The sequence below is a fragment of the Lontra canadensis genome, unplaced genomic scaffold, assembly GCF_010015895.1.
Source record: "Lontra canadensis isolate GAN:19392208 unplaced genomic scaffold, GSC_riverotter_1.0 scaffold91, whole genome shotgun sequence".
Classification (NCBI taxonomy): domain Eukaryota; kingdom Metazoa; phylum Chordata; class Mammalia; order Carnivora; family Mustelidae; genus Lontra; species Lontra canadensis.
Window position 1 is genome coordinate 7,744,159 of NW_022631085.1, and position 24,197 is coordinate 7,768,355.

The 24,197-nt window shown below is 47.2% G+C and overlaps 1 protein-coding gene across 2 annotated transcripts in view; it reads left to right on the plus strand.

The window, feature by feature from the left end:
* Positions 1–24,197, plus strand: part of GRIN2A (glutamate ionotropic receptor NMDA type subunit 2A) — a 364,634-nt gene that overhangs the window by 294,743 nt on the left and 45,694 nt on the right. For both annotated transcript variants that reach the window (XM_032836343.1, XM_032836344.1), the window contains exons 9-11: positions 3,656–3,781; positions 7,224–7,453; positions 14,410–14,570. In XM_032836343.1, the coding sequence (XP_032692234.1) occupies positions 3,656–3,781; positions 7,224–7,453; positions 14,410–14,570 (517 nt within the window). The remainder of the gene's footprint in view (positions 1–3,655; positions 3,782–7,223; positions 7,454–14,409; positions 14,571–24,197) is intronic.

Genomic DNA, 24,197 nt, shown 5'->3' on the forward strand with positions numbered 1-24,197 from the left:
TCTGCCCAGATTTCACATTGCACCCCCGCTTCCATTCTCGACAGATACACGTCTTTGTCTGATATGGATAATGACCCGTATCTCAATTAGGTAGTCTCAGGACACCAGGAAAAATGCTACCGACTGACCCGGACAACTCAGGCAGAGTCTTAGCAGTGATTGGGTGGTGTGAGTGAGCCTGTCCTTATCACGGTTTCCCACTCCCTAGGACGCCCTTTAACAGGGCTCTTTGGCCCTGGAGGTTAAGAAGAGGTTGGAAGAAGTGAGTTCATGGAAAGAATGAGGAAAGATCTGTTTTCTTTTCTTTCTCTTTTCCTTCTTCTTCTTCTTCTTTCCTCTCCTCTCCTCTCTTTTCTTCTGTTTTTAAGAGAGAGGGAGTGCATGGGAGCAGGAGGAGGGGCAGAGGGAGAGAGACATTCTTGCGCTCAGCGACCGAGCCAGCCAGGAGCCCCATGAGATCTGTTTCTTTCTTTCTTCTTTTTTTTTTTTTTTAAGATTTTAGTTATTTGACAGAGAGAAACACAGCCAGAGAGGGAACACAAGCAGAGGGAATGGGAGAAGGAGAAGCAGGCTTCCCACGGAGCAGGACTCGAACCCAGGACCTTGGGATAATGACCTGAGCCGAAGGCAGACGCTTAACAGCTGAGCCACCCATGTGCCCCTAGAGATCTGTTTCTTTTCACAAGTTGTCGCCATATCTCCATAGTGAGCTAGAGAAAACTTTTTTTCCCAATTCAATCAGAGGGGGGGAAAAGTACCATCAGCTGGCTTGGCTCATTAAAAAATGGGTCGCTGATATCGAATTTGGCCTCAACCCAGTTTCCCCTGGATTTTTATCTTACCTGCATTCGTAGGACATTTCCATAAAAAAGTCAGGTAGTTTTGCTAAGTTAAGCCTCCTTTCCACCCTTACTCTTCCTACCGTATCTTTAAAAATAAAATAAAGATATATTGTAGCCAGAGGAAACTATTTTCAAAGCTGTTTTAACATCAGTAGCCTTCATATTTTTTCGACTCACTAAATTACATCCCTATTGGATTGTGTGCCCCCTTATTTACGGTCATTATTGGCAGGTTTTGAAAGTCATAATGAATCATGCTAAGCTACATTTTTCCATTCACTGGCTCAGTCATCTGGAAGAGCCCAAACATTCAAAATCTGATTGCATTACTCTTCAGTATTTCCTGTCCTCTCTCCACAAACTCCATTAGCTCCCGCTGGAAGCACTAGCAGGTAATGCCTCTTGAGTTTTTGTGTAAAAATGTAACCGGTGGCTCTTCAAGGACATAGGTGGCGTCTCTTGTGATATTGCGATTCAGTTACTTCCGAAGACTTGCCAAGCATATGGGGTCATTCGATCCAAAGAAATGCTGACCCAGAGTCTCCTAGATTGAAGTCCCTTCGTGAATGAATGCATCTGCTTTAAACCAGTAGAGGACGTAATCCAGAGCCACCCAAAATATTTCTGGGTCCCTCCTTAGACACTTCTAATGGTGGTGTTTCACCATTACTGTGATGCTTTTCTACACGTGGTGCTGTGTGTGTGAGAGAACAGCAGTCCTTCAGGGCGCTCCTAGCTACCCAACTTATTAAAACCAGAACACTGTCGCAGAAGCCTTTTATCCCCCTGCCATGATCACAAGTCAAGCGACACATGTCACTTCCAAGTGGGAAGACATCTGGGATCAGTTGCTTGATTCGGCTTCCTTCTAAGCCCACTGCACACTTATAGGTTCTGATGTGCGAAGGAAGAATTCAGAAAGGATGCCCTCTTGTATTTTTTATCATGTTATCCCAACCTGCAGAGAAAAGTTATCAGATTAATAAACGCGCAGGTTTTAAACCAGGATGCCTTTTTCAGGAAGCGCACTCCCCCCCGCCCCCACCCCTGCTCCGGGTTCCAGCTTTAACCATGGAATCAAACAACTGTTCCATTTCACATACTGTGTGTGTAGTGCGCAACACACACCACCACACGCCACCCAGCACTTTCCATGTCCATGCTCGCTGACTCCTCACGGAGATCTCCTGTAGTAAAGACACACTGTCCCATGAACATACCCAACTCAGAGAATGACTTCACCATTTCTGTCTTGAATGTTCAGTATTTTTAATCCCCTAATTACCCACTTTGTTCTGTGTGGATATACCTCACTACCAAACTGCAATGATTTCAAGGCCATGGTATTGCTACCACCCAAAGTAATTTCAGCGAAGATACGTTGTTGCAATCTCGTTGATTTCTTCAAAATCATCTTGTCTTATTCAGACCGAATGGGCTGTGTTGTTACCTGTTCCTTTTTAACATATCCGCACTGTGAAAACTGCAGTGCAAAGCATTCCTTCTGGTTTCTAAATTATCCAGTGTAGTTAAAGCTTTGGACATATTAGTTTCTTGCTATGTAGTAAGCTCATTAAGTTGGAATTTACGATGACCTCTAGCTGTGTTAGGGAGTCACAGACTTTAATGATAAGGTGGCTTGTGACCAGCCTAGTTCCTTACGATTATTACTAGCTCCATCAGAAAAACAATTTAAAAATAATAAAATGTCTGCTCTTCAAGAAGTGTTATTGGCCTTCTTATATTTTACCCTCAGAAAATGTTTGCTTATGAGGCAAAGAATTATACATTTATTAGTATCCAAGGGCAGTTTCTTCCCAATGATGCATTCAGGTAGAGATATATTCATTTTTCAAAATTTTAGCCTTTGTTGATTTTCTAGCAAACTTGTGTCACAATCGGATACAATGGCTCCATTCGGCTCCCTCAATCAGACTGAATATAAACGCTCTTAACTTTCTTGAGTGTTCTAGGATATAGAACCTTGTGACTTGGCCTGCCCTTCTGAGACATCTCTATGAAAATGAGTGTGATCTAAACTCCTTTCGGTGGGGGGGAAATAACCATCTGTCCATCTACTACTTCATCGCCTCTACTCTCAGTGATGTTTTTCATTGAATTACCATGTGAGTGTAATATCTTCAAATGACTTTTCAAATGCATTTAAGCCCATTACCAACATCAACAAGATTTTAAACTTGTAGAAATCTCATCTGTCTGGAGCAGAGGGTGAGGTGGGGAGCATGGGAGTAGTGGGGGCAGATGGTGACCTTCCAGTGTTGCTGTCAACTCCGTGATTTTATAGTCCTTTCCTAACAGGTTGTAATGTTCCCTTTCCTTCTGGAATTCCCTGCCCACCGTCCCTCTGGCATGTAAGGATAAAAATGAAAACAAGAATAAAGCCTGTGCTGATCTGCAGAAGCCTTAGGCTTGACTGTTTGGGTCTAGTCTTGCTTCCCCTTCTAGCGTTGGTCCCCTGCGCGTTACTATGATCATAGGACTGGATGGTCTCGTTATTTGCATTCTTTCTCCCATTTGTTTTTCCACTCCTTGACCCAATTTGGAAAATGTCATGTGCTCTTCTCTATTTTTATCCTATTATATGCAGCCTTATAAAATACCTCAGATCTGTTGTAGAATGAAGGACGGTGAAGACGTGTGAATCCACATTGACTAGCTTCTTTCGAATGGTCAGAGTCACGTGAGGGCAGGTTTCTCAGTGAGCCTGCCAGTGGACCTCTGGTCTTCTTGCTGGTCTTGCATGACCATGTCCCACTGACCATGTCCCACTCCTCTGGCCTGTTCCCCTGCAGAACCGTTCAGCGCCTCCGTCTGGGTCATGATGTTCGTGATGCTGCTCATTGTGTCCGCCATCGCTGTTTTTGTCTTCGAGTACTTCAGTCCTGTTGGATACAACAGAAACTTAGCCAAAGGGAAAGGTGAGCCCCCCTCATCAATATGACCCAAGGTTAACGCTCTTTCATTTACTCTCTACAAAGTTTCCCATTCAGAACGCCTCACCCTATACTGTCTTGCTAGTCTGTGATAGGAATGGAGCTGGGCGACCAGTACTACTTCCTTCCGCCCCGTGGTGGGATGTTTGCCTCAACTGAAAAGAGATACAGCCAAATGAAGCGTTTTCATCATTTTATCATGTGAAGTCTGTAGTTGTTAGGTGGAAACTACTGACGATTTGTTGAGAGAGCAGATTTAAAAAGAAGTTTTTCTGGCAATTAACTTTTGAAATCTGTCAAAAGAAACGTTAAGATTGCAGTGAATCTCGCCTTCCGTCTATGCAAAGAAAATGGCTTTTATAGAACCTAGTTTAAGAACATGCTGCAGATTACTGAATCACACTTGCATTCATTTGACAATAAAGATAATTGTAAGGGGGGGGTATTTTCTCCCAAAGAATTGCATTTTCCTCTTGACAGTGCCTGACATTAGTGCATTATACTTGATAAAGCTGCAATCAGTAGATAGAAAATTGCACCTGGCCAACATACATCCCTAATAAAATTAAGTAGTTCGTAAAGTCATTGGCTATAACTTGTGAAGAGGGTCCTATGCGAACCAGTATTCATGTGACAGACGTAAACACATTATATCACTTTGAGTGACTCTTCCTCTATGCATAACAGGTTCTAAGTGGATGGCTTCAAAAGGCTGCTGCTAGGACCAAATCTTTTTCATTAAACATGACTTAACTCGGTGGAAGACAGCAGGTCTTTGACGTAGAGCCATCCAAAATCAGGGGCACTTGAATTTGCCGCATACTCTTTTCACTGGGAAGATTCAGTACTGGAAACAGCCAACAGGTCATGGGAATCTGTTAGGAACTTAGTTCCTAAGTTCCTGATTCCTGTTAAGAACTTACTGAGGTCCTCCCACTTCTTCACCATTGAAGCATGGTGATTACTGTCTGTAAACCATCTCCCATCCACCAAACCCGGTGAAAATGCCGTGAATAATCGTGTTATGTTTAAATGGGATAATTGTCAGCCTCCACTAAGAGGCCAATGTCATTAACCAATACGGAGCTTCCAGCAGTGGGACCTGAGAAGGTTTTCAGTGAGCGGTAATATTTATGTTCGTGGGATCAGCTTTTGTGCTGTTTGTGAGTTCATGCGTGTCTTTGATGAGTATTTACCGAGTGGGTACTATGTGCCAGGCACTGTGCTAGGAGAGGGGAATAACATGTTAAATCAGGGAGAGATTTCCTGACCCCCAGAGAGCCGAGAATTTAGTTGCAAAGACCACACATGAACACATGCATTAATAATCACAGGCGGTAATAAATTTCAAGGAGAAGCAGGACAGAAACCAAAGTGAAATGACGGGAAGGGGTCCCTACTTTAGATAAGATGGCCGAGCAGGGAAGAACTTTCAGAAGACAGGACATTTAAGCTGAGAGCAAAAGGATGAGAAGTCATGTGAAAAAAAAAACGGAGGGAAAGGCATTTGATGCAGAGGGAACAGCCAATGCAAAGTCCTCATCGGGGACTCGAGCTTGATAAAACAGAAGAGAGTGAGGGAGGTTGATAGGGATACAAGATGAAGGGAAGAAGTGGGACGAAACATGAACAGTGTGGGAAGGTCACTGGGGCTACTCTGTCAAGACAAGGGGAGGGGCAAGCAGCAGTGGACAGAGGGAACCCAGTGAGGAAGGTGTTTGTTTTCTGAGAGCAAGGATTCCGGTGGTTTGGACTTGGCTGAAATTAAGCAGGTAAATCAGGGTTATATCTTGGAAGATCAAACATGATCCAAAGGCCAGTCACTTGTGATTCCTCCTTTGGCTGAAGCCCACAGTTCCAAGACCATGGTAAAGCGAGGAACCCCGCCCACCACCTCCCTAGCCCTTCCATCACCCCAAGGCGTCTCACTCCCTGCTCATCTGCTTGTGGAAGCTCTCCAGAAAGACCAGCGACCTGTTTCTTTGTGCAGTATGGTTTTCTGTTACATTTCACTGCACTTTATGGGGAAGATTTTATGCACGGCTCAGTAATGGTATTCATGAATCAGGAATTCCCAAAAGTCTTGGACAGAACTCCTACAAGGGCCTGTTTCTGATTCCCATACAGCCATCACTCCTGGCCAGCACACATCCCTAATAAAATTAAGTAGCTCATGAAGTTAACTGGATGGGCTCTAATTATTTTTTTTCCTAAGAGTTCTTGGCATCTTGGGAATAAGCCCAGAAGATTTATTATGAAACTAGGCAAAGAGAGATGGAAGAGTTTGAGATGGAGCATACCAGAATTAATTGACTTCCCTTTAATGTGCTGAATGGGGGATGTTATAAATATTGGTGTAGCCAGAGTTTGGCCTCCAATGTGCAGAAAGCTTGCCTCTCCCAGGCTCCCTGACCGGATCATCATACCTTCGATCTGTGATTTACTTCTGCTGCTCTGCTGATGTTGCCAACTAAAGTCTGAGTAGATCATTTTTTCAAATCTTCATTTACTTAAATGACATATAAATTAACCTTCTGTTAAAGGAAGACCTTTTGCCTATGAAATGAGGGCAGACATTGGTTGTTTTCCCCCTTGTGCAAGAGTTGTGAAAGCCCTATGGAGTGCATTTCCCAGTGTGCGTAGCCCACCCTTCCCTACCAACACATTGGGCCGTGTTGCCCTGCTTCTTTAGTTCAGCTGGCTACAAGGCCCATTTCAGAATCTTCAAAGGGACGCGTAGGTGTTTCAAGGCTACACCGAGGGAGAGAAAGTGCTGGGATATCAAAGCTCGTGGTCCATTACCTGCAGCCACATGTCTTCCATTTGGGAAGTGCTGGAAGAATGAAGCTCTATTGTTTGGCTCCTTGATGTCTCCATTTGCAGAGGGTTTTCATTTGGTTTCATTCCTCTACTGTGGAATTCCTCTACTGTGGTTTCATTCCTCTACTCTCCTTTTCTTTTGGTTTCATTCCCATCTGAGTTTGGGCAAAGCAGTTGCTAGGGACAGTCGGATTAGAATACCACACATCACCCGGTGAGAACCGAAGCCGCCCCCACGCACACGTTTTTGTAAGGCGCGCTCTATCTATTAAAGGAGATTGGTTCCCCCAAATGGAAATTGAATCCAAATTTACAACCGGCCCGAATGCAACGTCTCATCCAAACCCACATTTTACATGGCCATTTGCTTCTCCTTTCTTGCTTATTTTTGATTTCCCCTTCTTTCAAGAAATGTGGCAAGAATCTAGCCAGAAATGCGGGAGGAGTACTCATTGTTGAAGATAAAGGGAGCTGGGGCGGTCGGGGTTCTGGGCAGTGACGGGGGGCAAGCATGAGAGACCCGTTCCATCTTTGGACCTGCGGCAGGGCTGCGGGTGGCCGCCATGATGTCCTTCGGAGATGATACTGTCCTTTCTGTTATTGGCAGCACCCCACGGGCCTTCTTTCACGATTGGCAAAGCTATATGGCTCCTCTGGGGCCTGGTGTTCAACAACTCCGTGCCTGTGCAGAACCCCAAAGGGACCACCAGCAAGATCATGGTGTCTGTGTGGGCCTTCTTCGCCGTCATCTTCCTGGCCAGCTACACGGCCAACCTGGCTGCTTTCATGATCCAGGAGGAATTCGTGGACCAAGTGACCGGCCTCAGTGACAAAAAGGTAAGGTCACCTCGCTTTCCTCGCTGCCCTCAGAAGGGCGCGATGCAGGCTTCTATTATCCAAACCCATCAACTGACTCTAAAGCCGAAAGCCAGACGGGTTTTGTTTTTGGGTTTTTTTGCCTCTGAACTTAAATTGACCTATTGCTAAGAATTTTAGAAACAGAACCTTAAGCTCAGCCCTGAAGGGGCTAAAAGATTCCAGATCTCGTTAGGAAGCATTGTTTCCGCCAAAGGGTCCCTTCTCATATTTACAGGATCACGACAGGGACGGTTCCCAAAGCTCTGTGACTCGTGGGAGGGCCCAGGCTAGGGTTCTCCCTTCAACCTTGGGTTTCTCATCCATGATATGAACGAAAGTCATCTCTAAGGCCTAGCCTATCCGGAGACCAGATTGACAGCTCCTTTTGACCCGGGTGGTCGGGCAGCCCCGCCGTCTGCGTCCTTGACTCACCTGGAATTTCCTCAGGGGAAACAAAAGGAACAGAGAGGGCTTTTCATTCACCACCGGCAACTTTTACTCAGGCATGTCTCCAGCCCCCGCCACATGGGGCTGTGCTCCCCGAATCAGCAAGATGGCAGGACTCACATCTGCCGTCTCCATTCTCCGCTGTAGCGCTGCGAGGGGGGTGGGCTGTGAGTGGCTATTGAGAAAGGCGCACGGGGGAAGAAGAGAGGTAAACTGGGTGCATCCTTCCATTGAAATTGTGGGTTCAGCAAACAGACTCTGACTTGCTAAGCTCAGCAGTGTGTGGATTGCTGCTCGGCCAAGATTGTCCGGCTCGTGTATGCGGGTGATCGTCTCTCTTTATAAAATCTCACCAGCGTGTCTTGCTGACATAAGTCTACGTATATTCTTTTGGCATTCATCAACAAACTGCTGAATAGAAAATCAACCATGAAAAGCCCTAACCGCTTTTCTGTGACATACGCTGTGCTTGAAAGAGGCGCAGAGAAGGCCTGTCATCAGGGAGATGATGAGGGGCGGAGGCTGGGTTGGTCTCTCTCTGATGGCTTCCCACTGCAGCTTGAGTAAATGCCAGGCTGCTTCTGGTGGCGGCAGAGCCCTGGATCCTCTGGCCCACCCCCCAGGAGTACACTCCTTCTTGCTCGTGAGCCCCCTCCCCCACTCCCGCCACCACGTTCCTTCAGTATCCCAAGCATCTTTCCACCACAGGACTCTTGCTCTGGTCACAGGCTTTGCCTTGCATGTTCTTCCCCGGTATCTGTGGCTGGCTCCTGCTTGATTTTCAGGCCTGAGGGGGAATATCACCTCCTGAGAGAGGTCTTCCCAGCCACTATGGCGAACTTTGCAGCCTGAGCTTATACTCCCATGAAAATTAAATTCTAGTAGAAAGTAATAAGCAACAGGCAAGTAAACGTAAATGGGGAAGAACATCTCAGGCAGGACCAGTATTATAAAGGAGGTGAGACTGATGAGATTAGAGGTGGTGCTAAGGGTAGAGTTAGTTGGCGTGTGGGGTGCTCAGGACATACTTGTATGTTGAGTGAGAAGTGCACGGTGTGGAGGGCACTGTGGGTGCCCCATCCAGCAATCCCGGTGTCCCCTTTTCCAGGTCTGTGTGCCCATCCCCCATTTGCTAACAGAGGCTCCTAATAGGAATCTTCAGAGGGTATTAACCTTGGTGTCCTGGAACAGTAAAGGCCTGGAGATTGGATTTCCCCCAGTCCTTTAGTTCCCTGTAACCAAGAGCCAACCACTGTGGGCCCAAAACCCCAGCGACTCCATTGCGTCCAGGCGCCCAGGGGACGCTTTCTCTGGAGCTCCCTGCGGCATCAGGTGGAAGCTGAGACATTGCCCCAAACCACCCCTCGGTTGGCTTCCTCTCCATCCCTGACCTCCTACCCATGCTCCCTTCCAGATCTCTCTGGGAGCCCTTCCTTACTATACGGTATTCACCCAAGCCTTGGCTCTGGTTTAGCTTCTAAAGCTCCTGGCACCTGTGAGATAGCAGATCAAGTCAGGAAGGCTCTGTTCCTGTCCCCGTCCCCCTGTCCCCCTCTACCACCTGCCACGTGCGGGCTGCATGGGCCCCGCCACCTCACCCCTCCCCCTACATTTGGGAGAAGAGGCTGGAGCAAGCGCGATAGGAGACAGCCATCATGAATGTGCCTTGTAGCCCCTAGAGTCCCCTACGGCTACAAAGCACCGGGCCATGACGCCGTCACACCGTGGGGGCCAAAATAAGCAGCTGGAGCTCCTGCAGAAGCAGTGGGGACCGAGTCTTCAGCAAAGGGTTTCTCAAGAAAGTAGTTGGTAGCCCACGCTGCTTTTTGTTGCCATGTTCAAAGGCAAGGGGAGAAAACAGTCCCTTGCCACATAGTTTTGGGTCTAAATAACATGACCGCTTATGGGAAAACTAATTAGAAGCACTAATAATTTGACTGACCTTCCCTGACTCGGAGACACCCAGGAACAGATCCCACATCCTCGTGGGACACAGCTCGGCCTCCAAGCTCAGAGCGTTAGCGGCAAGCGGCTAGCTCTCTTAATTAAATGCTTGATACGATTAGATAAATAGCAAAATTCTTGGAGTACATAAGCTAAATGCTCCCAGAAGATTAATAGCAGATATCCCAAGAAAGTCTGCAAAACAAAAATCTGTACTGAATCAATTTATTTTAATACTGTACACGGTGGGCTTCCCTCCCCCCCCCTTTTTTTAATCACCATTACCTATGGAATAACTTGGGTTTATGATGCTTTTCAAGCATTTGCAGCCTCGGTGCTTGCTGGGAAAAGCACCTTTGAAGCCCACAGTGCTCAGATGAGCTTGGCTTCAATTATAAATAAGCAGATTTGTGGGTAGATGCTCCCCTAGGAATTACTGAAGGAAAGTTGAAATGTTGGTGGGGAACCTTTCCAACGTGCAGGCGATCACTAGGGTAGCGGAGCCCCATCCCTGGGAAGCAGGGTAATGTGGTGGGAAGAGCAACTGTTGTCTTCGGGGTCCGGTGAACCTGTGGTCTGAACTTGACCTTGCCGCAACATGGTCATGGGGCCTTCGGTATGTCCGTATCCCCAAGGCTTAATTTCCTAACAAGAGTGGGGGCGCGTATTAATGCCTCGCTGGCAAGGTTGATAGGAGGCTTAGAAATAATTGCCACCCTGTGCCTGGCACATGGTGGATAATCCTATTAGAAGGGCTCGTCCTCCTTCCTCTTCCTCCCTCCTCTTCATCGCCCTCCTCCTCCTCCTTCGTGATCAGCCTCCCTGCCCGGTGAGCCCCTTCCTCACGTCCGGGGTCTCAGGAGCCGCTTCATCAGCTGGCCTTTGGTGATAAAAGGGGGTTTTCCAGGAGTCTCCTTGGCAGAGGAGCCCTGGCACGTGTCCCCGTGGAGCTGGGCTGTCTCTCAGCGCTGTGTCCAGACTGCTGGGTGGTCACTGGCTGAACAGAGAGGCCTCTGTACCTCTCCTCCCTGCGAAGGGCCCCCGGTTGTTTCATGCTGAACCCCAGAAGCGTGTGGCCCACCACCCGCTGGAGAAGACCGTACCTGAGACACGGGGCTCCCAGGTGCCAAGCCCCTTATTTATAGCCACAGAAGGCAGATATTTTTAACGAGTGTATAGTTTGGGTGTGTTAAAGGAATGAAGCAATGTCCTGGTCAGTTGCCATGTTTTCCCTAAACGTTTCATTTCCCGTATCTTGCATCTCTACTTCCTCTACCCTAAAGGGCTTGCCTTCAGAGCGAGAAGTCCCAGGGAGTTCTCCTGCCCCCAGGCATCGTGATGACATTGCTCTGTGGTCTCAAGCTGACCAGGGACCTCTCTGCCTCACCCCTTCCTTTGCTTGAGCCCACGTTTGTTTCTTTCTGTTTGCACACGGAACTCTCCGGGAGAAGGTGGCGCTGGAAATCATTCCGGTCAAGTACATGGACTGTGTCCTCAGTGGGAGGCCCCGGGATTTAAGAGATGAGCTGCGCTTGCCCCTGTTTTTCACTGTGTAGGTCCTGGCTTTTGAGTGAGTCATGAAAATAATTCAGGGGTTGTGACCATTTAAAAAAAAAAAAATAGAACGTAGCGGATGACGTTAGAATAGATCCCCCGTAGGAGAAGTGCCCCGCAGGGGTGCCCACGTGTGTGTGCGTGGAGGGGGTGGGCGTGAAGGAGTGTCCTGGGCTGTGGACTGTGCCCTGAGAGCCCTGCTTTAAAAAGTTTGACAGCCTTTACATAATGGGAAAGGTTCTTGGATCTCAGTGCTGGGCTGGATTTTGCATGCAGGGAGGGTCCAGTCCAGGCCCAGGACGCACGGAAATTCATCCCTGAGGCCAAATATCCATCTCCATCACTGTGTGAAGAGAAACAGGGACGGAAGGAAACCTGAAGAGCTACGTGGCTTCCATGCCGCGGATGGGGACTGGAGCGGATGGGGACTGGAGCGGAAGGCGCCTGGTCCAGGGGTCCAACGGTCCACGCCCCCGGAGGGTTGGCGGCTGCTCTTAACAGCTGGATTTACGAATAGCATCATTACCGCAATCCCCAGAATCGGTGGCTGCCGTGCCAACGAGCCCGTGCCGGTGCCCCCTCCCTGCTTGGTGATGAGCTGGGGTACTGTCTGCCACACTAAGTGCAAAGAGCATTTTGCTGTTCGCGCGTGCGCACACACACACACACACACACACACGCAGTCTCCCAAGGCAAGGCACCAGCAGCAGGGTCTCATTTGGACAGGGTATGGCCACTTCCCCCAAATGCGGTGGTGGCTGCTTATTACACAGCGGCGTGCCTGATTTAGGGGACACGGTTTTCAACTAGAAATTTTAATTAACAGTAAAGCGGAGTGTGAATCTGGAAAAGAAAGATGTTTTTGGTTCGTTTGACTTGGGTAAACTCGGACGCCTTCTCCAGCAGCTCTGAGCTGCACAGAAGACAGGCTGGCTTGCAAGTCGGAGACATCTGGGGATCCCAGCCTTGGTCCCGCCGTGGCTTTGCTGGGTGTCCTTCCCTTCCCTCTAAAAGAGGAGGGGTTGCTAGTGATGGTCTGTGAGGAACGACAGAGTTCGTGAGGACAGGCATACGAAGGATTGGATTCTGGGCTGCTGCTTGTAAGCAGTGGGATCCTAAACAGGTCAGCTAATCTCTCTGAGCCTCAGTTTCTTCATCTGTAAAATGGAGCCTCCAAGATGAACTACTGGGCAGATTCATCATGAGGATGAAATGACCCAACATTTGTAAAGTCCTTGGCACATGGCTGGCCCCAAGCAAGTCCTCAGAGAGGTCTGGCCATTGTTATCATTCCTTTATAGTACCAGAATATCATATGTCATGGAAAAATGAAGCCCAGGTTACTTTTTTACCCATGCTAATAGTAAAAATAAAAATAATAGTAACTATTTTTGAGTGCTTAGTCTGTCGCAGGCCGTATTTTAATTACTTGACAAATTAAAATAATTTTAGAACTTCCCGTTGACCCTGCAAGGGGAGGACTGGTATGTTTTCCACTCTAGGGACAGGAAACAAATGGGGACAGTGTGAAGTGTTTTATCCAAGGTCCCGCAGTTTGTTAATGACAGAACCCGATTTTTTAACCTCTAAACCTGAGCTCACACTTGTACCTATTTCCCTGTGCTGACGCGAGATTTTATTTCTCTGTCTGGGACTCAGACCTAGGACTCTTGACTCCGAATCTGGTTGGGTTGCCCCAAACACTGATGTCGTGAACAGATGGTATCCGCTAATGAGGGAAGAGAAGCAGAATGTGGACATCCAACCTTTCTGGAGGCCTGAGAGCCAAGCAAGATGTGGGCATCACCGGGAGGCTAATGGTTAGGAGGAACTTCAGCTCCAGAAATGTTCATGGAGCCTGTCATTGTGCCTGGAATAGATCAGGCCCCCAATAAGTCTAGGATGCATGTGTGTGTGAATGAATGGGTGAGTGGAGAACGAATGAATGGCAAGCTTGTAGGGGAGGAAGGTAATTTTCCCTCTACCCTTGTAGGTTCTTGGCTGAGACTCCTCTGTAATAAAGGACAGATTAACAGGAGAAAAACAAACACAAGTTTAACAGCATGGATACCTTCCGTAGACATGGGACATGCCCAGGAAAACCGAGTACCTCCCTGAAGTGGCCCAAGCCTCCAGCTTGAGCGGCCCCTCCAGCTAACCACAAAAGAGCGATGCTGGAAGCCAGGGTGGGGAGGCCAGGGATGGGAGGTTGTCAGGAAAAGCACAGTTAAACAAGGGTGAGGTTATCAGGCAGATTTAAGTTGGTGCCTTCAACAGTGGTAAGAGTTTCTACAGTTCAAATCCTCTTCCTTTTCCAGGCACTGAGGGGAAGACCTCCCTCTAGATAGAGCTTTCCCTTATCCGTGTAAATGCCTCTTACGGAAGGGTTAACTTCTCTCCAGAGCTTCTTTTGTGTCTGCTGTTTCTTAAAAATAGCCAGCCAAAGAAGCCAGCCTCTTATGCCAAGGACGCATATTTTGGGGTGATACGTTCCATTGCTCATCATTTCCTGGGGGAGGTGACGGTAATTGTCAGTGGGATTCGGAGAAGGGAGCGATTGATGGGGAAAGCAGAAAATTTCACTAGAAGATAGATAAATGAACCGAGTAAAGCGATACCTTCATTCTAGCCCACTTGGTGTCTCCTGAATATGGCCCACGTGCCCACCACACAGCTAGCTCTATAACGGGGTCGAAAAAGTCGATCCAACAGATGTCTCTAGCACACCCAGCCCGGCCCATTGCTGGGCACTGGGGGACAGGTGGGAACGAGACAGATGCTGTTCCTGACCTCCTAGAGCTCGCAGGCCAGTGGCAGGAGTGATTAAATAAAAAAGGAAGCCCAGAAATTCTCGGTTTTTTCAGCCGTCCTGTGCGGATGTTGTAAGTCATGCGTATGTTGAACTCTGACACAAGACAGAATGGTGGCTGACTTCTTCTCTCTCTGTCTCTGCCCTCTCTGTCCGTCTGTCTCCCTCTTTCTCTCTCCAGTTTCAGAGACCTCACGACTATTCCCCACCTTTCCGATTTGGCACGGTGCCTAACGGCAGTACTGAGAGAAACATTCGTAATAACTACCCCTACATGCATCAGTACATGACCAAATTCAATCAGAAGGGAGTGGAGGATGCCTTGGTCAGCTTGAAAACAGGGTAAGGATGTGATGGGTTGCTTTTTTTTTTTTTTCCTTTTTTCTTTTTTTTTTTTCTCCCTCCGCAGGCCTACCAGCCCGTAAACCTCACAAGAAAATGACTCTCTCCGTCTTGGTGTTTATTTGCCCTCAGCTCTGTATTTTCTGGAAAGCAGCTGCGGTGCTTAAGATGAACCCCAGTGGAGGGCTGCTTTTGTGCACCTGATAAGTATCCCTGGCTTCCCTCCGAGTTGTGTTAAGGATAAGCAAAGCCAGGACACTTTGAAATGCAGAGAACCAGAGGGTTTTCTTAAAGCCATTAAGAGCTGGCGCCGACTCTGTGGGAGATTTCAGCCAAAGAGAGCGATCTCAAGAGTGTGTGAGCTTCTTGACAGTGCTGAAAGGGAAGGGCTATGGGTTCTTATCTGGTTTGGGGTAGGAGTTTTTGGGGTGCAGCTTTGCGTGAAAGCCGATAGTATCGCACTGATAGAGAAGAGAGGAGACGGGGAGAGAAAAGCAGTGTGAACTTGTTCTCTCAAAAGCTATGGCTGAGGTTCCCATCTACCTGTTGGCATCGCAGAGCCTTGCACGCTCGAGATAAGGAGCCGTCTAGAAAAGACGGCACCGAGGCCGGGAGTTGAGGATGCAAAGCTGGAGTGTGGCTCCCCTCCCGCTGCTGCTGTTTCTCTGACTCAGGGCAGATGCCTCCTTGTTCCCAGCCTCATCGGTAAGATGGGACTCGTACCCAGAGCTCCAGAATGTCAGGAATGTGCAAAGTGTGATTCGGGGAGGGTTCCACTCAAAACAAGTCTGTTTCTGAATGAAGTTCTTTCACGAGGGCAGAAAATGGATTTCCGTGGGCCACGTGGGTGATCGGGATTCTCGAGCAGTGATCCGTGACTGTCCTGAGCCCGCCTGGAGCTTGGTCTGCGGCCTCTTCCTCTCGGCCGACCTGCAGGCCCACTGGGGCTGCTCCCTCGTGTCCAGTGGGGCACACGGGCTCCGTCTAAAAAACCTCAAGCCTCATCCCTGCACTGTCCAGGAGCTTTGGCTGGTGGCATTTTGTCTCTTCAGTCTGTGTGGAATCTCTTTAGTACCTCAGCAGGGACTTGAGAAGCTGAGCCCATGACTTATCCACACTCCGCTCGCGCTGGCTTGGGGTGATTTTTAAAAACGTATTCGAGCATAACACGAATGCAGAAAATATACACATGTAGCGTAGAGGGCCTGAGGACTTGGCACAAACTGACCATCCAGGTCCATTCATAAGACCTGGCCAGTTCCCAGAAAGCCCACCACCCCCTTGTCCAGGGGCCAGTCTCGCTTCTAAAGCTGTGGATGCTTTCGGCCTGCTGTTCTCACGTGTAAGTGAAATCACAGCGGATGTTTTCTGTTCTGTCTTCTTTCAGCTGAGCAGGTCTGTTTGGGACACGGTTGCGTGTTGTCCTGGGCCCGCCTTCTCATCGCTGCAGGGAGTTTCAGGATGGGGCCAGGCCCCAAAGCCATCCAGCTCTTCTCATCTTGGGGAAACGTGTGGGTGCTGTCCCATCCGGGGCTCTGGCGGCGAGGGCTCCTAGGGGTGTTCTCCGCCAGCTCTGTCCTTGCACAAGGGGGCACGTTGTTCTCAGTGTGTACCTGAGACAGGACTCACCAAGCTACAGATGCGCGTACGTTCGATTTTACGAGATACCAGAAAATTCTGACGACTTTCCAGCTGAGCCCCACTTATGGGTTTTGTTTGTTTCTTTCTGCCGTGGTCTTTTCATCAACAAACACTATCGCTCGGGACAGGCGGCGAATGCAAACATGGATGACAGTGGTTAGAAACAGCGGGTGGAGCCTGGCTCGCCCCCTCTCCATCCATCTGTCACCCAGCACACAAAATGCGTTGTTTTCTTTCTTTTCCCATTTTTTTTTTAAACAATGCGAACAAAAAGGAACAGAGGAATGGAAACCGTTCCTGGTCATAAATTGTACAAATTGTTTTCGGGAAGCCATGTAATAATTATGACATCCATCCCAGCAAACTTGGGCAGATGGCGGGTCTGCCCTATATGCAGTCTTCTGTGTAGGGGACGTTTTGTCCTGTTACATTAAGCTCAGAAACTAGAGCTAGAGGGGTAGGAGTCTTTTTTAAAGAAAGAACTCTGGAGATGCCTCCGTGGCTTAGTTGGTAAAGTGTCTGCCTTCAGCTCAGGTCATGATCCCAGAGTCCTAGGATCAAGTCTCTCATTGGGCTCCCTGCTCAGCAGGGAGTCTGCTTCTCCATCTGCTTCTCTCCCTGCTCATGCTCTCTCTCTCTCAAATAAATAAAATATTAAAAATAAATAAATAAAAGAATGAAAGAAAGAGCTCTGCGCACCCAGAAGGGTGAGGACATGGCCATGCTCTTTCCGGGAGGTTCCATTTCAATGGAGTTGAGGTTGGGAAAACCACTGACTGCTTTAACGAGCTCTGCTTAGCTAACTATTTAAATTAATTAAATTAAATTTTGAACAGAGAGCACATTTACATAATTCAAAACCAAAAGGTATTATAGAAAAAGATAAACAGGGAAAAACCTTCCTGCCACACTGTTTCTCTCCTATCTTGTACCCCCCACAGTGGCCACATTTCCTGAGTATCCTGTGTCCCTCCAGATCAGTCAGGGCGTAATTAAATGCCTTCTGCAATTCCTGTTGTTGATAACATTCATTATTTTTTTTTCTGTTGGTCTGTTGGTCTCTTTCTTACTAATTTACAGATTGGAGAAATAAACCTGTTGTTTATAGTATGGTTACCAATGGTGTTCCCACCTTTCTTATCTTTTGAGCTCCCAGTTGGTGTTTGTTTTTCCATGCTGGGTTGTTTTTTGTTTTGTTTTGTTGTAACAGTCAGATTTATCAATCTTTTTTTAAGTCTTCTGGATTCTGAGCCCTTCTCCACTCCAAAGGCAGAAAGTTATTTTTCATGCTTGGATGCTATCTTGGGGGATAGCATGAGCTAGGATTCAAACCCCTCGAGGGATTATGAGAGACGAGATGTCAACACAGAACCAACCCAAGATCCGACCAACTCCATGTGGGTCACGTCCGCTCCTCCTTCTCCAAGACTTCTGTCCTTCAAGTCATGTCGTCTCTTGTCATCTTGCTTCTGATCTTTTCCTTCCTTCTCACATCTTATTTCCGTTTTATGTTTTTTTATTGTATGTGTTAGTCACCATACAATACATTATTAGGTTTTGATGTAGTGTTCCAAGATTCATTGTTTGCATATAACACCCAGTGCTCCATGTAATCTGTGCCCTCCTTAAGACCCATCACCAGGCTCGCCCATCCCCCAACCCCCTCTCCTCTAAAACCCTCAGTTTATTTCTCGGAGTCCATGGTCTCTCATGGTTCGTCCCCCCCTCTCATTCTCCCCTCTTCACTTTTTCTTTCCTTCTCCTAATGTCCTTCATGTTATTCCTTATGCTCCACAAGTAAGTGAAACCATATGATAATTGACTTTCTCTGCTTGACTTATTTCACTCAGCATCATCTCCTCCGGTCCCATCCATGTCAATGCAAATGGTGGGTATTCATCCTTTTTGATGGCTGAGTAATAAATATTCCATTGTATATATGAACCACATCTTCTTTATTCATTCATCTGAAGGGCATCTTGGGCCTTTCCATAGTTCAGCTATTGTGAACATTGCTACTATGAACATTGGGGTACATATAGCCCTTCTTTTCACTACATCTGTATCTTTGGGGTAAATACCCAGTAGTGCAATTGTTGGGTCATAGGGTAGCTCTATTTTTAGTTTTTTGAGGAATCTCCACACTGATTAAGTGGCTGCACCAACTTGCATTCCCACCAACAGTATAAGAGGGTTCCCCTTTCTCCACATCCTCTCCAACATTTGTTGCTCCCTTCCTTATTAATTTTGGCCATTCAAACTGGTATAGGGTGGTGTCTCAGTGTGGTTTTGATTTTGATTTCCTTGATGGCTAATGATGATGTGCATTTTTACATGTGTCTGTCAATCATTTGTATGTCTTCATTGGACAACTGTCTCTTCATTTCTTCTGCCCACTTTTTGATTTAATTACCTGTTTTTGTATGTGTTGAGTTTGAGAAGTTCTTTATAGGTCTTGGATTATCAGGCCTTTGTAGTATCATTTGTGAATATCTTCTCCCATTCTGTGGGTTGCCTCTTTGTTTCGTTGACTGTTTCCTTTGCTGTGCAGAAACTTTTGATCTTGAGGAAGTCCCCAAAGTTCATATTTGCTTTTGTTTCCTTCACCTTTGGAGACGTGTCTTGAAAGAAGTTGCTATGGCCGATGTCGAAGAGGTGACTGCCTGTGTTTTCCTCTAGGATATGGATAGATTCCTGCCTCATATTGAGGTCTTTTATCCATTTCAAGTTTATCTTTGTGTGTGGTGTAAGAAAATGGTCGAGTTTCATTCTTCTACACATAGCTGTCCAATTTTCCCAGCACCATTTATTGAAGAGACTGTCTTTTTTCCATTGTACAATTCTTCCTGCTTTGTCAAAAATTATTTGACCATAGCATTGAGGGTCCATATCTGGACTCTTCTCTGTTCCACTGGTCTATGTGTCTGTTTTGCACCAGCACCGTGCTGTCTTGGTGATCACAGCTTTATAATAAAGCTTGAAATCAGGCAACATGATGCCCCCAGCTTTGTTTTTCTTTTTCAACATTTCCTTGATTTGGGGTCTTTTCTGGTTCCATACAAATTTTAGGATTGCTTTCTTCTGGCTCTTTGAAGAATGTTGATGGTATTTGATTGGGAAGCTGTTGAAAGTATAGATTGCTCTGGGCAGCATAGACATTTTAACAATGTTTATTCTTCCAATCCATGAGCATGGAATGTTTTCCATCATTTTGTGTCATCTTCAGTTTCTTTCATGAGTGTTTCGTAGTTCTTGAGTATAGTTCCTTTTTACATTTTTCATCATGAAATAGGTCATTTTAGAATATGATGCATAGTAGAAAATAATTTCACAAGAGTAAATATCATGGGGATATACTGTTGAAGGAGTGATAATAACAAAATGAACTCCTCATATACCCACTACCCAGCTTTAAAAATATAGTCATTCCCCTCCTTCACCACAGCAGCTCTGGAAGGTAGAGGAGGCCTATGCACCCCTGAATTGTTAAACTTGAGGACGTTCACTTTATGGGGCCCCCAGGACCCTAAAATCCAGCAAGCCCTGGCTTAGAAAACCCAGAACATCTAGCTCAGTGGCTGGGTCCCACCTCGGTGCACAGAGGTCTGTGACATCTGCTGCTCTATGAAGACTTGGGTGTGTACACCAGGGTCAGTGGATGTGGAGGCCCCTTTATGGAGCCTGGAAGGGCCTGGAACCCAAGAGAGGCCTTGGATTATGAGCAATAGTCCCAGCTTGGTCTCCATCTGGGTTCTATCATTAGCTAGCCATGACCTTGGGTCAGTCACATCATGTCTCTGAGTCTCAGTCCCCAGCTAAAAAGCAAACACACTGAATCCTTTGGTCTCTGAAATGGTTCTGATATTCTCTTATCTGTGTCGAACACTTGAACACTTCATTTAGAACTTTCCAGAGGTACAAAATCCAGACAAGCCATGTACAGAAACATTGTTCCTCGTGCAGAAAGAATGTAGAATAACTCTCAAAAGGTGCGGGGTCTCCAAGCCTTGCTAGGGAGCCACCTCCACCTGAATCACATGGTCACTCATTAGATGCAAGTTCCTGGGCCCAACACGGGACCTTCCCGCTAGTGCTGGGGACTGAGTCCGCATTTTCACAAGCATCCTCCTGCTCCTGGTGATTTCGATACATGCTGAACTTTGAGCACCACTGTTCTAAAGGAGTTCATTCCCTAAACACATTTTCTTGAGACAACACATAAGAAGTAGACCAGTCAATACAACCATGTAGCTTGCTTCTGGGATTCATAATTGTCCTAAGAGCATTAAGTAGAGAGAAACTTGAAACCAAGTACAGTTTCATTGTTTCTTGAAATTGAAGATAAATGAAGAGGAACCATCCCAGAAATGATCAGGCCAATCAATGAGAAAACAAAGTTTGACGTGAGATCATCAACAGAGATAGGACTTTTCAGGAAAAAGTCTGTTGGGACCTGCGGGGCTCTCCTGGGCCAAAGACGGATGAGTGGTTCATGACTGTGGCTTTCTAGACCAGGGTTTCTCAGGAATGTGGCCTGAGCCTCAGTCGGTGGGTGTGCTAATGAGAATGTGGGTTCCTGAGCCACCAGATCCTCAATCTCCAGGGGCAGAGGCCAGGGGAATCTTTAGGTGATTCTCAGGGGGCAGCAATCCACTTTTGAGAACATCTGCTCTAGAAGACAGAGCCAAAGCTGAGATGAGTGGAGGCAGATTTAAATCTACAAATGGGGGTGCCTGGGTGGCTCAGTGGGTTAAAGCCTCTGCCTTCGGCTCAGGTCATGATCTCAGGGTCCTGGGATCGTGCCCCACGTCGGGCTCTCTGCTCAGCGGGGAGCCTGCTTCCCTTCCTCTCTCTCTGCCTGCCTCCCTGCCTACTTGTGATCTCTGTGTGTCAAATAAACAAATCAATCTTTAAAAAAAAAATAAAATCTACAAATGTTCTGTCATCAGAAGCTGATTTTCTCCGAGCGGTTTTGGCAAGTGGGCAAAAGTGTAAGCAAAGTGCTTATGCCAGATTTGAATTAAACAGTCAACATCCCCAGGACTCCTACGAGCCTCATATTTCAAGACACAGGGGGATGGTTTATGTTTAACTAATGTTCATGTACAGTTATTTGTATGTAAGTTTATGGAACATCCTAACTTCCTTCAGAGGCATCCACCTTTAGCCCTCGGCCTCTGGGTCCCCCAGCCGAACAGTGCTGGGAAACTGGGGGGCATCTGTCGGCTTCCCTAACACGGAGGAGTCAGAGAGAAGAACCGAGGGTTGGTTGCCTTGTGACCCTTAGCCATGTGCTACAAGGCTTGCATTGTGCGCAGGGTCTGTAAAACAGCTGTAAATCACAGCTGCTTGCCTGTGTCAGAACTGTGTTTGTGGGGTGCAGAACCCCTATTCCAGAGCACAGCGTCTGTATCTGGTGCCCCAGATACAGGTCGTCTGTGGTTTTTAAGAGGCTCTGTAGTTGCATATGGGGAGGTGGTGTTCCGCCTGGAGCAGATAGGACAGGGAAGAGGAAGGGCGTTTCGGGAGGAGGGCACAGAAGGAGCGGAGGCATGGAAGAAAGTCTGGGCATGTTCATTCAGTTGGAAGTGCCTTTGGGACCATGTCCTCGTAGACCCTTCTCATCTCTGCACTGATTGAAACCTAACAGTCTGTGAGATGGGCCCCAAGTGCTTCACGTGCATAATCTCATTTAATCCTCACGACACTCTCTGTTTTTTAAAGATCTCTTTATTTGAGAGAGAGAGCACGCACAAGTGGGAGGGACAGGGGGAAAGAGAAGCCCAAGCAGACTCCACGCTGAGCACAGAGGCTGACGCGGGGCTCGATCCCACGACCCTAAGATCATGACCTGAGCTGAAATTTACAGTCCGACGCTCAACCGACTGAGCCCCCCAGGCACCCCTCCTTGCAGTACTCTAAAGTGCTGGGTATCATTATTCTCTCTTTTTAGAGATGAAGAACCTACACTTTAACTAAATTACTCAAAAGGCTATTTGACTACATTGTAGAATTATTAGGAATTATCAGTGGGTTTGGTTCCCCACTTGGCAATGCTAGCTAGGTGGTCGGGTGTAAGTGGTTAGAGCTCAAGGAAGAATTGGAGACTGAAATTATATGTGTGTGTGTGTGTGTGTGTGTGTGTGTGTGTGTGTGTGCACGCATATTTAATACTGCATATAATATGCATCTGCTGTATACTGTCTGTGTATCACGCAACTATCTGAGAGCTGACGAGGTCATGGCATCCTCAAAAGAAACTGGTCCAGAGATGCGGAGATGGCCAAGGCAGAAGTAGACTGGGAAGGCATAAGGATCGTCCCTGATGGTTAGCTGCTACGTAGAGCATGATTTTCCCAGGATGCCTTGTGGGCAGGTTTCATTCACCGCATTTTATGGGGCAAGCAGAATCAAACCCAGAGGGTTCATTTTCCGCTGCTGAGTTCGAGTGCAGGCATAGACGTGAGGGTGTGATGAGACCTTGTCCTAAGTGGGGTAGCGTCGCCTCCAGAGAAAGTCAGATCCACCATGACCTGCTTTCTGAGAGCCACCCCCCACGCTGCAAATAAAGCTTAAAAGTAATTACTACCACATCAGAGTGAGGGACTTTTCCTTAAGAAAAAATCAGGAAAGCACAGGCAGTGTTTGGAGTGGACATGTGTTCTGTGTGTGGCTGCAGTTACTTTTTTTTTTAAAGATTTTTTTTTTTTATTTGACACAGAGACAGAGATCTCAAGTAGGCAGAGAGGCAGGCAGAGAGAGAGGAGGAAAGCAGGCTCCCTGCTGAGCAGAGAGCCCAATGCGGGGCTCGATCCCAGGACCCTGAGATCATGACCTGAGTCGAAGGCAGAGGCTTAACCCACTGAGCCACCCAAGCTCTCTGCAATTTTTTCTTTTTAAACTCGATTAAAACTATACTAGTGGATTTTCAAAGCCAATCATAAAGCGTCAAAAATAGGCAAGAATGGGGGCGGTTAAAATGGGGTCCCAATTCTGGAAACCCAGAGATGGAGAGAGAAGGACAGAGAGAGAGAAAAAGGAGACAAAAATAAAGTACACCAAAATGTTATCAGAAATATTGCCAGATCATGAGATGGTCTCCTTTTTATCCTGGTACGTGTAACAAATGTTTTTCTTTTTTTTTAAATAATCTTTTTAAAAATTTTTTTATTTATTATTTATTTGAAAGAGAGAGAGAGAGAGAGAGAGAGAGAACATGAGCATGGGGGGGGAGAGAGAAAAAAGCAGACTCCCCGCTGAGCAGGGAGCCCAAGGTGGGGCTCGATCCCAGGCCCCTGACATCAGGACCTGAGCTGAAAGCAGACCCTTAACTGATGTAGCCACCCAGGTGCCCCTGTAGCAGATGTTCTAGAACATGAGTACCACTTGCAATCCTCACGAAAAAAATTTTGTCCTGAACACCCCACTGCATTTCCTCCTGGGGCTTGCCCCCTGTTTGTACAGTTTGCGTGCCAAATCGGGGTGCGTGCAGAATCCATGCCTTGCTTTCCTCGGTTGAGCCTATCTCATTTCGTTGGACTGTTTTCACATTTAACGACTGGGAGAGATTTCCCCGAGCGAGAGAAATATTAATTAATTTAACTGTCATTGCTCTGCATTTTCATTATCCTTGGGCTGGCAGTGGAGCCCCTACAGGAAAGAGCTATTTTAAAAAGCTTGCTGATACCATCTTCGTAGACCGATTTGTTGAGAACACCATCCTCCACCATCTCTTAGACATCTGCGCCCTGAACAGCACTTCTTTCCTCCACTTGAAAGCATGTTTTTATCTGGTGGACAGCACAGTCCCTCTTAGCCACTTGGTGTTTTCTTTTTCCTCGAGCTACGCCATGCTTCAGAGCTCAGTGTAGCATCCTCTGTTAGCAGCTGCAGGGGAGAGCGTATGTCCTGTCTGCTTCCTGACTTTCCCTACGGCCTTAGCCTGGAGCCCACCTCTGAATTCCCTTAACTCAGACTGCTCTATCC